Source organism: Macrotis lagotis, chromosome X (genome assembly GCF_037893015.1).
Source record: "Macrotis lagotis isolate mMagLag1 chromosome X, bilby.v1.9.chrom.fasta, whole genome shotgun sequence".
Lineage (NCBI taxonomy): Eukaryota > Metazoa > Chordata > Mammalia > Peramelemorphia > Peramelidae > Macrotis > Macrotis lagotis.
Window position 1 is genome coordinate 134,355,381 of NC_133666.1, and position 14,573 is coordinate 134,369,953.

A 14,573-nucleotide genomic window follows, 5' to 3' on the forward strand; every position below is an offset into this window, starting at 1 on the left:
TATATGCATGCTGTTTTGGACTCAGGGGACCTTACTGGGTGTGTGACCTTGAGTAAGTCTCTAGAGGCCTCTCTAGGCCTCAGTTTTCTCATCTGTGCAATGAGAGTGTTGGATCAGGTGACCTCGGAGGCTGCATCCAAACCTAAATCTATTATCTTCAGTCAATCATTTCTCTTACATTATTACCAGCTGTGTAACCCTAGACAAATCAATAAATCGATCTATATCTGCCTCGATTGTAAAATAGGGGTGATAATAATAATGGCACCTGTGTCCCAGAGTTGTTGTGAGGATCAGATGAGATAATATCTGTTAAGTGATTACTATAGAGCCTGGCATATAGCAAGAACTACATAAATGTTATTGTTTTTGTTATCATCCTCATTATTATTATCTCACAACCTGCATACTCAGTTCTGGCCTGCCTGGACAGGCTCCTTTGTTGAATCATCATCCATATTATAATCTCTAACCAGCAATTTGTGTTCAGGACTCTTCTTTTTTTTCTCTGTATTCTCTCACTTGGTAACTTTCTCAAACCCTGTGGGTTTAATTATCATCTCTCTGCACCTAACTCCCAGATCTCTATATCCAGTCCTAGTTTCTCTCCTCTATCATCAACTGTCTATTGGCATCTCGAATTCCACATCTCCCAAACAGAACTATCTTACCTCCATTGCTTTTTCTACTTTCTTATTTCTGTCAAGGCACCACCTTCTCAGAAACCCTGATCTGAAACTACTGTCTTCCTTAAGCCCGCGAAATCTACTTCCACAACATTTCACAAATGTTTCCTGTTTTCTCCATTCACAGCTACCACACATCTTGTCCAATCCCCTTATTTTACAGATGAGAACAGGGAAGACAAGAAAATTTGTGACTTACCCAAGATCACACTCATAGCAATCCAGGATGAGTCTATATTTGAATTCACATCCTTTGGCTCCAAATCCAGTGTCTTCTGTTCTTTATCATGCTGGGTTTCTTTAGCTGAGTGCCTTTGCACATCTGATTTATCTATGTGGCTGTATGTATATGAATGATTACCTCTTTTGCTTATGTGATTGTATGACGGGTATAGATCCACATATCCATGTGAGTATGTGTGACCAAGTTTATATCCATGTTGTACTAGAGGGTCCACACAATAGACACTTACCTGTCTCTGACCTCAATGAGATCCAGAGCCAGGGCTTCCCTCATGTGGGAATCATAGTAGTGGTTACTCTCAAAAACAAACCACACTTCCTCTGGTTGCTGAAGTCAGCCCTGGCTCTCTGTTGCTTTGTCCCTTTCTGCCAAGAAAAACATCTTGAGTTAATCCTCAGAAGGAAGCAGAGAATACCTACACACTCAGTCTTCTATACTGAAATGTAAAAGTGAATTATTTAACTCAGAGACTCATCAACTTTATATCTTCTTACTGTTGCCCTTTGATGACCTGCTTTCCCTTCAAGAATGCCTTTGAAGAAAGATAAAAAAAACTGATTATAAGAGATAAAATGGGATAATGTAGATACACAGATACACATAAGTATGATATATTTACCAGGGCTAATTTCAGTAAGGTTATTTTAGCTCCACTCTCACATATGAAATTTAAAAGTGTTTGCATGAACAAAATTAATGCAACTCAGATATGGATGGAAGTAATAAACTGAGGGGAAAAAATCTTTGAACAAAATATTTCTGATTGGTGCATGATAACCAAAAAATATAGGTACTAGAAAAAATATACACAAATATACAAAAGTGTGATATATTTATCAGGGCTAATTTTGTAATTTTAACTCCACCATTATATATGAAATAGAAAAGCTTTTGCATGAACAAAATTAATGCAACTCAGATATTGAGAGTAGTTAAAAATCTTTGTATCAAATATTTCTGATAATTGAATGATAGCCAAGAAATACAGGCAACTAGACAAAATATGTAAAACCAAAAGGGCACTACCCAATAGACAAGTGACCAAAGGATATGAATTTTTGAAGCAATTTTCAAAAGAAGAAATACAAACTATAAACCAACATATGATCCAAATCATGAATATTAAAAGAATGCAAATCAAAACTATCTTGAAGTTTTACTTCATAGCTAGTAAATTATAAAGATAGGAAAAATGGAAGACAGTCAATATTGGAGGAATTGTGGAAAGACAAGAACACTAATGCACTGTGGGTGGAGCTATGAATTGGTCCAACCATTCTGGAACACAATTTGGAATTATGCAAAGAAAGTTAATTAAACTGTCCATACCTTTTGACCCAGAAATACCACTTCTGGATATATACTCCAACAAAAAAGGAAGATTTCATAAGCATACATCAAAATACATACCAAAACTGTACATTTTGTTGTAGCAATTGGGGAATGGCTAAGCAAATTGTGGTGGTGTGTGAAATTTAATGGAATATTAAAAAAATAAAATTAAAAAAGAAATATAATGGAATATTGAGCTATTTAAAAAATACAATGAATATAGAGGAACATGGGAAGAATTTTATGAATCTATGCAAAATGAAATAAACGGAACCAAGAAAATAGACAAAATGGCTACCATAGAATGGAAAGAACAAGACAAAAATAGAAACTGAATGCTACAAAACTATTATGATAAAGATTAATAAAAGCACACTTTCTCCTACTTCTCTGAAAAAAATAAAAGATATGGAGCATGAAGTGCACCAGATAATGTCTAAAACCAGATGTTTTAGACATGTTTTTGTAGAACTGCTTCTCCTTTATTTATTCTGCTTTAAGGGATCATTCTCTGGGAGGAAGAAGTGGCATACATGTAGATATGTTGATGATCCCAAAACAATACAGATTAATAAAATTTTGCTTAAAAAGAACTTGATTTTCATCACAATCTCTCATATGGATGCATACATATCCCTGTATTCTGTGTAATTATAAAGACCAAGTTTGGATTAGGAAAAGTGTTGAGAAAATAAACTTCACTCTTTGAAAAGGTGGAAAACTAAGGATGAAGAATATACTGTCTTACAAAGGAAGTAAATGTGAATGTTAGTTGAGTTGATTGTGCTAAACATTTTCTTCTTTTTAAATCTTTCCTTTGCAAGAGATGACTGGTTAGGGGGGTAGAAGGATATATTAACAAATGAAAATGATTAAATAAATAAAATAGCAATAAAAATAAGGGAAAAAGGAGAAAGAGTACCAGACTTGGGGTTTGAATGAAGCAAGGTTTGAACATTTAAAAACCATGAGACTCTAGTCTTACCCTCTGGGTAAGGCTAGGCATATAATAGCTGACCAATAAGTATTAGTTTACTAACTGGAAGCTAGCTGAAGTGGTCTCTGCTTTCTTCATCAATTTCCCCATTTTTTAGTCCTCAGGAGAGTTACTGCTTCCTCCCTCCCTCTTGATCCCATTCTACCACCTTCAGTCCCAAAGAGATCAGTTCCTGAGTGTGAAATGTCTAGGGCCAGACATAACTATATTGACATAAGGAATAGATTGAGGAAACTCCTTCTACTAATACAGGTATTTTCTCTGCAGCTTCAAGACACTTCCCTAGGGCACAAAGAGATTGTGATTTGCTTAGATTTCCAGTCAGCACTTGTCAGAGGTAGAATTTGAACCTAGATCTTCCCAACTCCACAATCACTTCTTTAATCTACCATGGGACTGATGCAGAGGTATGACATTGTCAAAGAATCTCTGAGTTGGAAGGACTTCAAGGGTCATTTAGTCCAGGCCACAAAGGAAGAATTATTTTCACATCACAGCCAACAAGTGGCTTATTTATTTTCTCCTAAAGACCTTAAGGGAGGAGTAAGCAATTACCTCTGGAAACAGCCTATTCCACTTTGAGTTAAACTGACCAATTATTAGGAAATTTTCTAAACATCAAGCCTAATTTTGCCCTAATTCACCTTCCACTCATTGCTCTTAGTTCTATCCTGATACAAGCAATCCAAGGCTGAGTCTTTAGGACACACTATCAAATATTCGAAAATACTCATTCTTGACCCCAGTTGCCCCATCCCCAGATCCATCTTCTTTATTTCAGACTAAATAGCCCCTATTCCTTTTGTCAAGAAAACTCAGGATGCTCTTAGGCTGAAGGAGGAATAAGAGAAGATCCTTAGGATGGGTCAGGCAATTAGAGCATTTAACCTCAAGGAGCTGGAAGTCTTGTAGAGTGAAAGAAATCCCTTTTGTGGAAAGGAGTCCTGCCCTTCCCTTCAGAATAGCAGCAGGCTTAACCCTTCCCCTTGGGTCCACTTACCTGTGCTCAAGCAAGGAGAGTGGGCTAGGCTGAGCTGGAATAAACTGGAGGGAACCTGGTGAGTGTAGGCCAAGAGTCCCTGACTAGCCTGCACAGAATAAAAAGAACCAACAGGAATCTTTCCCCTCTACCTGCTAGGTAGGTGTGGAATGCAAATTGCTCACTTCCCTGGCATGCTTCTCTCATTAACAACCAATTTCTTCTAAATCAAATCACTAGCCCTCCCCTGACTTTCTTTCTCTCAAATCCCTTTCCAGTCAATCTATTTCCTCACTTCAAAGAAATTCTTCCAGCAATTAGGAAAGAATGTTCTCTACAGATTGAATTTCTTAGTAAATATTTCTTCTAACTCATTCTTAGCCCTGACCTGAAATTCTCTTCTATCTCCAGGCATCCATCTCTCCAGGGCAGGGTGGTTGGGTCCTCCCTACTGGGATCTTAGGGTCTCTGTCTTTGAAAAGAAAGACCCAAGGACTACAGGAGAGGTGAAAGAGATTGGGGGGGAAGGGCAGAGTCTAGTTTTCTCTTCTGTGGGGTGGGAAGGAGGTGAAAAGGGCTGTGTAGGAAGGCTAATAAACCATTTCCCCAATCCATACTTCTTCAACTGAGAGTTAAAAAAAAAAAACTAGGTTCCTAGTCTGAGTTTAACCATTGAATTACCATGTGACTTTGGGCAAATCTTTTAACTCTCTGAAGCTTGTTTGGTTTCATCCTCCAAATTCCTTCTTCTTTGAAGGGCATAGCTCCCATGGACATGTTAACATAGTGTTCTGCCTTCCTTAGAATGATTCTGTTCAGTTCTGGGTATCACAATTTAAGATGTATATAGAAGGGTCTTGAATCCATGTAATAGGAGGATTAGTTTAAGGAAATGAAGGTTTTGAACCCAGAAAAGATTCAGGAAGAATGTGAGAATTGTCTTTAAATATGGAATAGCTATCTTGGAGAGCTTTTGAATGGCTCTGTCTCTAGGGGTATAACAAGGAGAAATGGATTGATGGATTGTATGTGTCCTAGAGATAACTCTAGGTTTGGGATCAGGAAACACTTCCTTTTGATTAGAACTGTCCATAGGATGGATAGGCTGCCTAGACCAATAGTAGATTCCCCCTTCCTTGTTATTGTTGAAATTCTTGACCAGAGGTTCCTTTTCACTCAAATTCTATAAAGGAAAAGGGCCTATCCTCTGTCCCATTACTTGACAGAGCTATTTTGAGGTCAAAGGAAAGAATATAGAGTTCTTTAGAAAAAATTATAGATTCTCTTTCATCCCACCCCTAAGCCCTACTAATAAGTAACTCTTACAATAAGTCATATCCCCCTGGCTCCCACTCCCATTCTCTCAAATTTAAGTGGATTTTTTTAGAAGGCCTAAATTTTGACACTGCCATCTATTGCCTATGTAACTTTTAGCAAGTCATTCCCCTTTTGTAGGTCTCCATTTTTCTCCTTGGTGAAATGCAGACTGTATGATCTCTAAGGTCTAAATCTTGCAGAATGAAGATCTCTCACAATTTATTCTTTTTTAATTCTCTCTCCTCCCAGTTCTGTCCTGACTCACCAGGCTTCTCCATATACAGTACCTTTCTTGCCTCCCAGATGTCTCTACTTCTACTGCCTCCACCTCCAATTGATGAATTCCTTCTGGGACCTCCATTTTGAGGAAGTGCCTTGGACAGTCATGTTTCTTCCTTCACTTTCCTCCTCGATCCTTGAATTTTTCCCCCTAACACTATTCCTTCTTTTTCCTCCCTCTGCTTTTCAACTCTTATTTGTATCTTCTCCATTAGAAGTAGGCTTCTTGAGGGAAGACTTGTTTTTTTAATTGTATTTTGCATTTCCAGTGCTTAATAAAGGCATGCTGACTCTCAATTTCTCAACACTTTTCTATTTCTTCTATTTTTTCCTTCCTCCCATTTCTTCCTACATCATCTTGAATTACTTCCTCCATGGACTTTTTTTTTAAAAAAGTTCCTTTCCTGGGGTTCCCTTTCATTTAGCTGGCTGCCAGAGAAGGCTCCTGTTCAATCACCTATACTAGGTAGCCTGTATTCCCTGCTTAGACTTGAAGGTAGGAAGGTAAGGAAGAATGAAGTGACCTAGATGGCTCTCACACTCTCACCTGGACAAGGAAGTTGGGCCCTTGCTAGTTAACAGGTTTGCTTGCTGGTCTGGGAAGCTCAACCCACATCCAATCTCCTATTTTTTCCTTGTTGGGATCGTGACTGATTTTCTATGTCTGGAAAGATCAATAGCCCAAGATAATCTGTATTTCCTGCTTAAACTTGGACAGGTTAAGTGGGTGGAGCAGGAAGAGAGGAAAACAGGATCCATAGGGACGTCTGCTACATAGTCTCCCAACTTCAACTGCCAAGTCAATCACTGAATCTAAAGGCTGAAGATCATCCAATCAGTTCCCTCATTTCACAAATGAAGAAAGAAAAGCCCAGAAATGGGGGTGGGAAAACTTACCCAAAGGAACATAGTAGCAGAGGACAAATAACAATTCCATAATCTCAATACATAAAATGTAGGGATTGGATTAGTCAATCTCAAAGGTTCCTTCCAAATCTAGTTCTATGATCCTTAAATTTAACATTAGACCATAGGATTTGGAAAGTATCATAGAGATCATCTGGTCCAATCCCCTTATTTTTATGTAGGAGGAAAGAGGAACAGCAGAGAAGGGAAATAACTAATCCATGATCAGTATGTAAAAGAATTGAGGTCTTTCCAACTTCCAAACACCATACTTCTAGCTACATCATGCTACATGATCCTACTATGTATAACCTTCTTAAAGATATGCAAGATTTGATTGGGAATGGAGTTGTTGGCTTTTAAAAAAAAAATCTTTTGAGATATTTATAAAGTGATTATAACAGTGCCTGGCATGCTTAATGTGTCTAGGTACTTGAGTTTATTCCCTTCCTTATGAATAGTGTGGGAGAGCTGAGGCTCCGAAATGATGCAGCAGGGAATTAGTTGGAGATATTACAACTCCCTACTTCGCCTCAATAAGTTTCTAAGAAATTCTCAGTTGGAGATAAGTAGCAATTGTGAGAACTTTGCTCATATGCTCAAGCTCTACTGTCCTCGAAGAAGAAAGAGATTCAAGCCACTAGAGATGACAAGGATAATACCAAAACATCTGATTCAAGGTAGATGGGTTTAGTACAGAAAAAAAAAAGGGAATTTTGAAATTTTCTAATCTATTCCCTGACAATATCTTACAGGAAAAACTAAGGCATGTCCAAGGCCATATGTTATGTAATAGATTCAGAATGTGAACTCGTGTTTATCATGTTAGAATCACATCATAAAGGTTCAGGGTTAGGGTAGTTGACCTGGGAGGCTCTTTCAAACTTTTTAAGAGCTTATATAGGGTCACAGTCATCCACTGCCTATGTTTTTATGTCAGGCTATGGAGGGAATGGGAGCATGGACCATAAAAACAGCATCTCCGAACTTCTTTCAGACATTCACTTAGAGGTTTTCTTGGGAACATCGAGATTGCATTTCAAAAATTTAAATTAATCTGTCTCATAAAATTCTCAAGTTAATGTCAACTGGTCACCTTTCATAGCCATCTGTTTTCCAGACCATGTTTTTTCCATGATGGGGGTTGAATCCTGGAGGGAAATGTGCTGGATTCTTTGTCCATCTCCTTTCCTTGCCATGAACAGAAATAAGAAAATTGGAAATAGAGGCAGGTTTGCAGAAGATGATACATTAAATTTTGGCTTTGAAGTACTAGGATACAATAAAACACATCCATTAGGAGGTTGGAGATGTGGACTCCATAGCTCAAATCATAGAGGGGTTATTGAAGACAAAGAAGTAGACAAGCTTGTCAATGGAGAGTTCATAGAAAAGGTGGCCTAAGAGGACTTTAGTGGTTACCCATTCTTAGGAAGTTGGGAGAAACAGATCTAGTAAAAGAAAGAGCAGCATCACAGAAACTACAATGCAGAGAATTCAGGAGGGGATATCCAAGCTGCCAAAGAAAGTCAAGGAGGATAAGGACTAAAAAAAAAAATCACTAATCTAACATTTTATGAATAGAGTATGCATGTGAAGAAGGAACCATTACAAAGAGATTAAAACAGAATAATCAATAGATTGAGGTTTGTTCCAAAAGACACAGGAGGGGATAAAATCAAAGATACACATGAGGGCTTGGCAATGAGGGCTCTAATGTCCACTCAGACCAAAAGGAAAGAACAGTACAGGTGAAGTGTAAAGATGAGGGAGCTTGCAAGAAATGCTCTTTACCTTCTCAAAAAGGTGAACAACCAGGTCATTTGCTAGTAAGAGCATGCTGAGTGTGGAGTTAGGGACTTGCAGAGAGATTTTTTAGCAGTTACCATGGATGTGTGCCATTCAAAATGGAAATCACAGCAAAGACCCAGTTCAATCAGTAGGCAGCTCAGTCATTATAGTTTCATTACTTCTAGAATTTCTCTGGAATAGAAAAGGCTGCTCCAAATGAAATTCACTTATTTGTCTGAAAAATATGACTAAATCTTGCATCTAACTCACCTCCCTTACCCAGCTATTGTTGAGAATCAAGTGCTATAAGTACGTGAAAAGCCCTACATGTTGATTATAATGGCAATGGTTCTGAGGCCTCCATCACTGTCACCCACCTCTCAGGCTGTCAGTGTACCACATAAAAGACTATGCCCAGAAGGGAATGTAATTCTAGATTTCGCCATATTTGGGCAGATGACAACAGGACTATTACCTCCCTCACTTTCGACATTACACTTTATACAGCCCCAAATCCCAGGAGGACAGGAAAAGTCCTCAGAACTTGAAAGACTTGGGAGTCAAGAGAGAGACTTGGGTTCAATTCCTACTTTACACACTTACATGAGCAAGTCAACCTCTGGGAGTTCCAGTTTCCTCATCTGAAAAAAGCAGAGAATACCTGTAATAATATCTAAATCAAAAGGTGGCTGTGAAGACCAAATAACATAATGCATGCAAAGTTCATTTAGAAGAAACAGTTATTATTAGAATTCCCATCACCTCTGATTTAGGGTTCAAATAGAGTCCTCAAATAGTGCTCTATGGAGCTGCCCTTCCCTCATCTCTTCTTAGATTTGGCCTAAGGTGACCAACTTTGTAAATTAATTTCAGGTTCCTGACACAACCATTAGGGAGTACTTTTACAAAAGTACCAAATATCACAGCTTTTGCAACCTTCTCACTACAAGAAGAGGGTTCTCCCTCAGGAAACCACTTACTTAAGCTGAAGCTCTTTTGAGCTTTAGCTTCCCTTAATTTATAATTAACAGTAATTGTTCAAGTGCCTTCATCTGTTACAAAGCAGATACTCTGGAAGGTGGGCGTATGTTACATCATTAGCAACTGCTCTAATTGCTCTATTTCAAAGATCACATTGCAAATCAGCACTTGATCTAGTTAAGCCTACAGATCTCTCACCTTCTTCCTTCCAACAAGGGCCCTCCTCACTCCTCCCTACATCTGTGTTCTGGAACTGGAAGAACTTGGGTGCAGATACTTAATGCACCTACCCAAAAGACAGGCAAATTCAGCTCAGCTCTTCCTAGAAGGAGAGTCTGATGAGGAGAAACTATGTTCAGGGCAGCCCCTCCTTAAAGACATCCCATCATAAGAGGATTGGTGGCTGTCGTGTGGTATCCATTAATTCACTAGTTTTCAACCGTTTCTCAGTTCTGTAACCAGAACAGTAGAGGAAAGCTCCACCATATACCATTTCACATTTCTCTTGTTTGTCTTCCTAATAAAGATCTTTCTCACAGCCTTGACTTGCTCCTGAATCCTGAAGCAGACTAATTCAGAGCAAAGAGACTTGACTAGGACTTTGACTCTGATGTCATGGGGCCTAAGTGTGAATTCTGTTCCAATGCTTAATACCTATGTAACCTGGGTCAAATTACTTAACCTCCTTGGTTTCAGTGTCCTCATGTATAAAATGAGGGGTATCTAGTCCAAAGTCCCTAATATTCCTTCTGACATCCATGAGCCTTTTAGCTTCTGCAAAAAGGTCAAACAAAGGCAAGTCACACATAAAGTCTTATAATAATTAATATTATAAGCAGGTACACCCCCTTATGCCCCTCCCTTCAGACCTCTCCACCTCCCTATGTGGAATTACTTCCTCTTTACAGCGCTGAGGTGACCCTGGTCTCTAAACTTTGATGCCAAGAAAGCATAAGCTTCCTGAGTTAGGAAAACTTCATGTACGAGACTAGAGGACCATCCTAGCAGGATGAGTTTTTGGTCCCCAGCAATTCTAAAAAATCCTCACTGTCTTCCTTTTTAAAGAGAGATTCAGAGAGGTTTAACACACAGTCACTCAGCAGTCACTTGGTGCTGGGCACAGAATTCAAAATGCCTTCCTGACTAAAGCTCCCCAAACTCTTTCCTCTCATCTTTACAGGTGGGTAGTTTAATGAATACAAATAATAAATCAACATTTTATAGTTCCTCAAAATTTGTAAAGTGCTTTACATTATTAGGTTATTTGAGCCTCACAACAACCCTGTGAGGTAGGTCATACAGGAAACATCATCCCCATTTTAGAGATGAGGAGACTGAGGCTCACGGACACAGTATCAGAAGTGAGATGCCGACAAAGGTCCCTGTGGTTCATTATCCAAGCTGTGCCACTATGTCAAACTTTTCCTCAAGTACAATCTAAGCAGCTCCCAACAGTCCAAACTTCAGACATTAGGCAAAGAGAAGAAGAGGTCAAAGAGGAAGTCTACGCAGGTAGTGCATTAGGCAGTAGATTTAATTTAGAAAATTGTGATTAAAAAAGACCCACCCCAACCCTTTGTCCCTTTTGGAAACTGGCTTCTCATAGCTGTGACATCTACAGCATCTAAGCAGCCCTCCAGGCTGATGGGTCGATGGGATGGCAAACATGCTCTCCATATTGAGCAATTGGCAAAGAGGTTTGGTTACCCAACCCATGACCAGGGGAAAGAAACACACACAGGTGGCCACTCTTCACTGCTGAAAGCCTTGATGGTCCCCAGTGGGTAATGCTTGGAATGGGTGTCCTTCCCTTTCCTTCTCCTACCCTTACATGGCACTATGTGCGCTTCCCTCCCATCCTCCCATGAGACTACAAATGGACCCTGAACCTCTTGAGGTTTGATCCCTTGGGACACAGTTCAATGTCTTTAAACCAACCAAAGGTCCTGCCCCTAACAAGTCACATGACAGCCTCCATGTGCAGAATCTTCAAGGCTTCAGAAATCTGGGGACTGGTGTCAATCTGTCCATACATTCCAACCAAAAAGGCTCGGTGTAGCAGCACAGCTGCATGCTCTGAAAAAGGAAGCAAAAAAAAGGAGGATGGTGGCTGGTCCAGAAACTCTGAACAGAAACCCAAGCACCACTCTCAGGTTCTGCAGGGTTTCAAAGACCAGAGGAGAGTGATTCTCATCTGTCAAGAGATTTTTTTTCCCAAAAGAATTCAGCTCCTTCAGACTATACACCTTTCTTTAAAGAAAAAACAAATGATTTCCTAGGACCAGCTACAGCAGGTTCCAGGATTCAGAGGTCAGATCCACAGTACCTTCCTCTGATTGGCAAAAAAAAGCCCCTCCACTCCCACCCATTCATCCAAGGCTTACAGGTCATTGTGGGGGCCCTCAGGGGATCTAAAGAAACAATGGGATTCTGCTTCCCAGACACTGGGGACTGTTAGGGCCAAGTCAAGTGAACAATGGAAAGGGAACCAGCCCACCTTGGCACAGAAGGGTATATTCAGGCAGGTTCTTCAGTGCTGTCTGCATCACCTCAAAGTCCCGACTTCCAAGGCAGTACATGAATGTGGGCAGAAAGTCAGCAGCAATACTACAACACACAAGCAGGCTCCCATCAGCACCGCAGGTGACTGCACCCACTTAGTGAGAATCAAGGAGCAGGGTCTTTGCCATTCACAATCAAGAGGACGGATGGGGGCACAATTTTTGAAGATGTGGGTTCTAGTCCTAACTCTTTGTATCTTTGATGAATTTCCACATATATTAATGGAAATAAACCACAAGCTTGTGAGGTAAATGAAGCATCAGGACTTTTTCAGGTCTGTTTCATCTCATATGTAATGAGAGGTTTGGATGATCCCCAGCTCTGATCCCCCCCGACACGCACACACAACTTCATGCCACAGCATCCCATAAAAAGAACCCCAGCTTTATTTCTCTCTTTTTTAGGGGACATGATATAAAATTTCTTTTCAAATTGTTCTAGTCAGAGTAGGTGGCTTCATGATCTGCGCTATTTGTCTGTGATCATCATCTAAGCTATTATTTTTGAGCTATTAACTAGGCTCTACTGCAAGTGTTTTTTTACATTGGCCTGGCTCTAATTCTTCAGCTAAAGAAGCAATTTTTCAGCAAGTTCATCATAAATGATCAATGAGTTATACTGGGTGTGTGGAGTGGCATGCTTTTTTTTTTTTAGGTTTTTGCAAGGCAAATGGGGTTAAGTGGCTTTCCCAAGGCCACACAGCTAGTTAATTATTAAGTATCTCAGACCAGATTTGAACCCAGGTACTCCTGACTCCAAGGCTGGCACTTTAATCACTATGCCACCTAGCCGCCCCATGGAGTGACATGCTAATGGGATTTGATGCCCCTCTATTTCTCACCTAGGGTTGTTCTGTATTGATCGCAGGGCAAGATTGAAGGCTAGATTCCGACAGGATTCTTCAGAAGAACTCATCAGCCTCTGCAGGTTGGTCTGAGAAGGAAAGGAGAAGTCATTCCCTGGATTCCTAGTTCCACACCAGGAGATAGATCTCATGCTCTTAGGAATGGGTGAAAAAAAGGAGAATCTTGATTTCTCTTGGGGAATGGGCCTGGATGAAGACCAATGATGAAGTGCCTGAGAGTCATAGGTCGGGGAAACATGATCTTTCTTAGTTGAGGCTTCCTGGAAAAGAATGGGGGGAGCAGAGGGGTTCTTGCTGATGACTAAAGGAATTGAGTCCTTTCTGTGGAAATGGGAATCCTGGACTTGAGTTTGAAGGGATTAAGACCTAAAAGGAATGAGTAAGCTGGACTGGACATGACAAGTGAGTTCCTTTCCATGGCACTTACAGAAAAAAAGGACAAGATTTCTGGTCTCCGCCGGGACATCTCATCTATATCACTCAGAACTTCCAAGATATCTAAATAGAGAAAAAAACAGACTGAAGGTATGAGACAGAAAAAGACATATAAAAGCACCAAGCTAACAAGTAATACAATTAAGCACTTCCAGTTATCTAGTCATGAAGAGTAAACCCACAAAGAGGAGGAGTTCTGTGCTATGGAGTGTATTTCCTCAAAAAACCACATTCAAAAGACACATTGTGAGGGTGGCTAGGTGGCACAGTGGATAGAGCACCAGCCTTGGAGTCAGGAGTACCTGGGTTCAAATCCGACCTCAGACACTTAATAATTACCTAGCCGTGTGGCCTTGGGCAAGCCACTTAACCCCATTGCTTTGAAAAATCTTAAGGAAAAAAAAAAGACACTGTGCACCCCATCTACCTCAATGACCAAGAATATTTCCTGGAATTAAATTTCTCTCCATTTTGTGGAGAGAAATGTGGAAAACTAGGAGGAGTTCAGAGGATGGGGGAAGACTTTTGAGTCAATTTTTTTTTAAGTTTCTACAGCAACTCTTGAGTTCTTCAAAAATTAAATTAATCTGTTGTCTAATCCAAAATTGCAAATTTCCTCCATGATGGATCACTCCACCCTTGGTTTATTTCTTAAGTTTGGTCTGTCATTGGTCTGTCAAAATCTAACACCTTGCACTTTATACCAAAACGTCACCTGTCATTGGAAATAGCTTGATATCATTCATCACATCTATAATTCCAGGAGATAAAATAACTTCACCTTCATAATAAGTTTTTACAAATATTCCTGCTTTTGAAATTATACTTAATTATAACTTAGGATAAAAGCTCCATGAAGATGGGGCAGAGCTTTTTTGCCTCTGTAGCCTTAGTGACTGCCAAAGTGCCTTTCACAAAATAGATGCTTCATAAATGTTTGATCTGCGGTGCTGCTTTCCCCAGTCTTTCTGAGCATTCAATCTATCTCAGGCTAAGACTGGTGCCAAAGGACAACAGATGCTTCATCTTGCTCAGTTCTACTCTCTCTCCACCTGCTTATGTTTTCTTTCCACCACAGGTCTGATACTGAATTAAAAATCTCCTTCAGTTGTCCATATACATATCTCTGTTCATTATTGTGGCTGCAACTCATGCTCACAAAGGAAGGCCTTGGAGCTTTTCTACAATACACTGTTCTA

At 39.8% G+C, this 14,573-nt stretch overlaps 1 protein-coding gene across 2 annotated transcripts in view; it reads right to left on the minus strand.

Annotated features, from left to right (window-relative positions):
• Window positions 1–2,502: 2,502 nt before the first annotated feature.
• Window positions 2,503–14,573, minus strand: part of INTS1 (integrator complex subunit 1) — a 54,262-nt gene continuing 42,191 nt past the window's right edge. Inside the window, exons 44-47 of one of the 2 annotated variants that reach the window (XM_074205946.1) lie at window positions 13,367–13,437; window positions 12,916–13,007; window positions 12,010–12,119; window positions 2,503–11,588 (exon numbers count right to left, since the gene is read on the minus strand). In XM_074205946.1, coding sequence (XP_074062047.1) covers window positions 11,473–11,588; window positions 12,010–12,119; window positions 12,916–13,007; window positions 13,367–13,437 — 389 coding nt within the window. In that variant the 3' untranslated portion in view covers window positions 2,503–11,472. The remainder of the gene's footprint in view (window positions 11,589–12,009; window positions 12,120–12,915; window positions 13,008–13,366; window positions 13,438–14,573) is intronic. The other variant, XM_074205947.1, reaches the window with a different exon arrangement.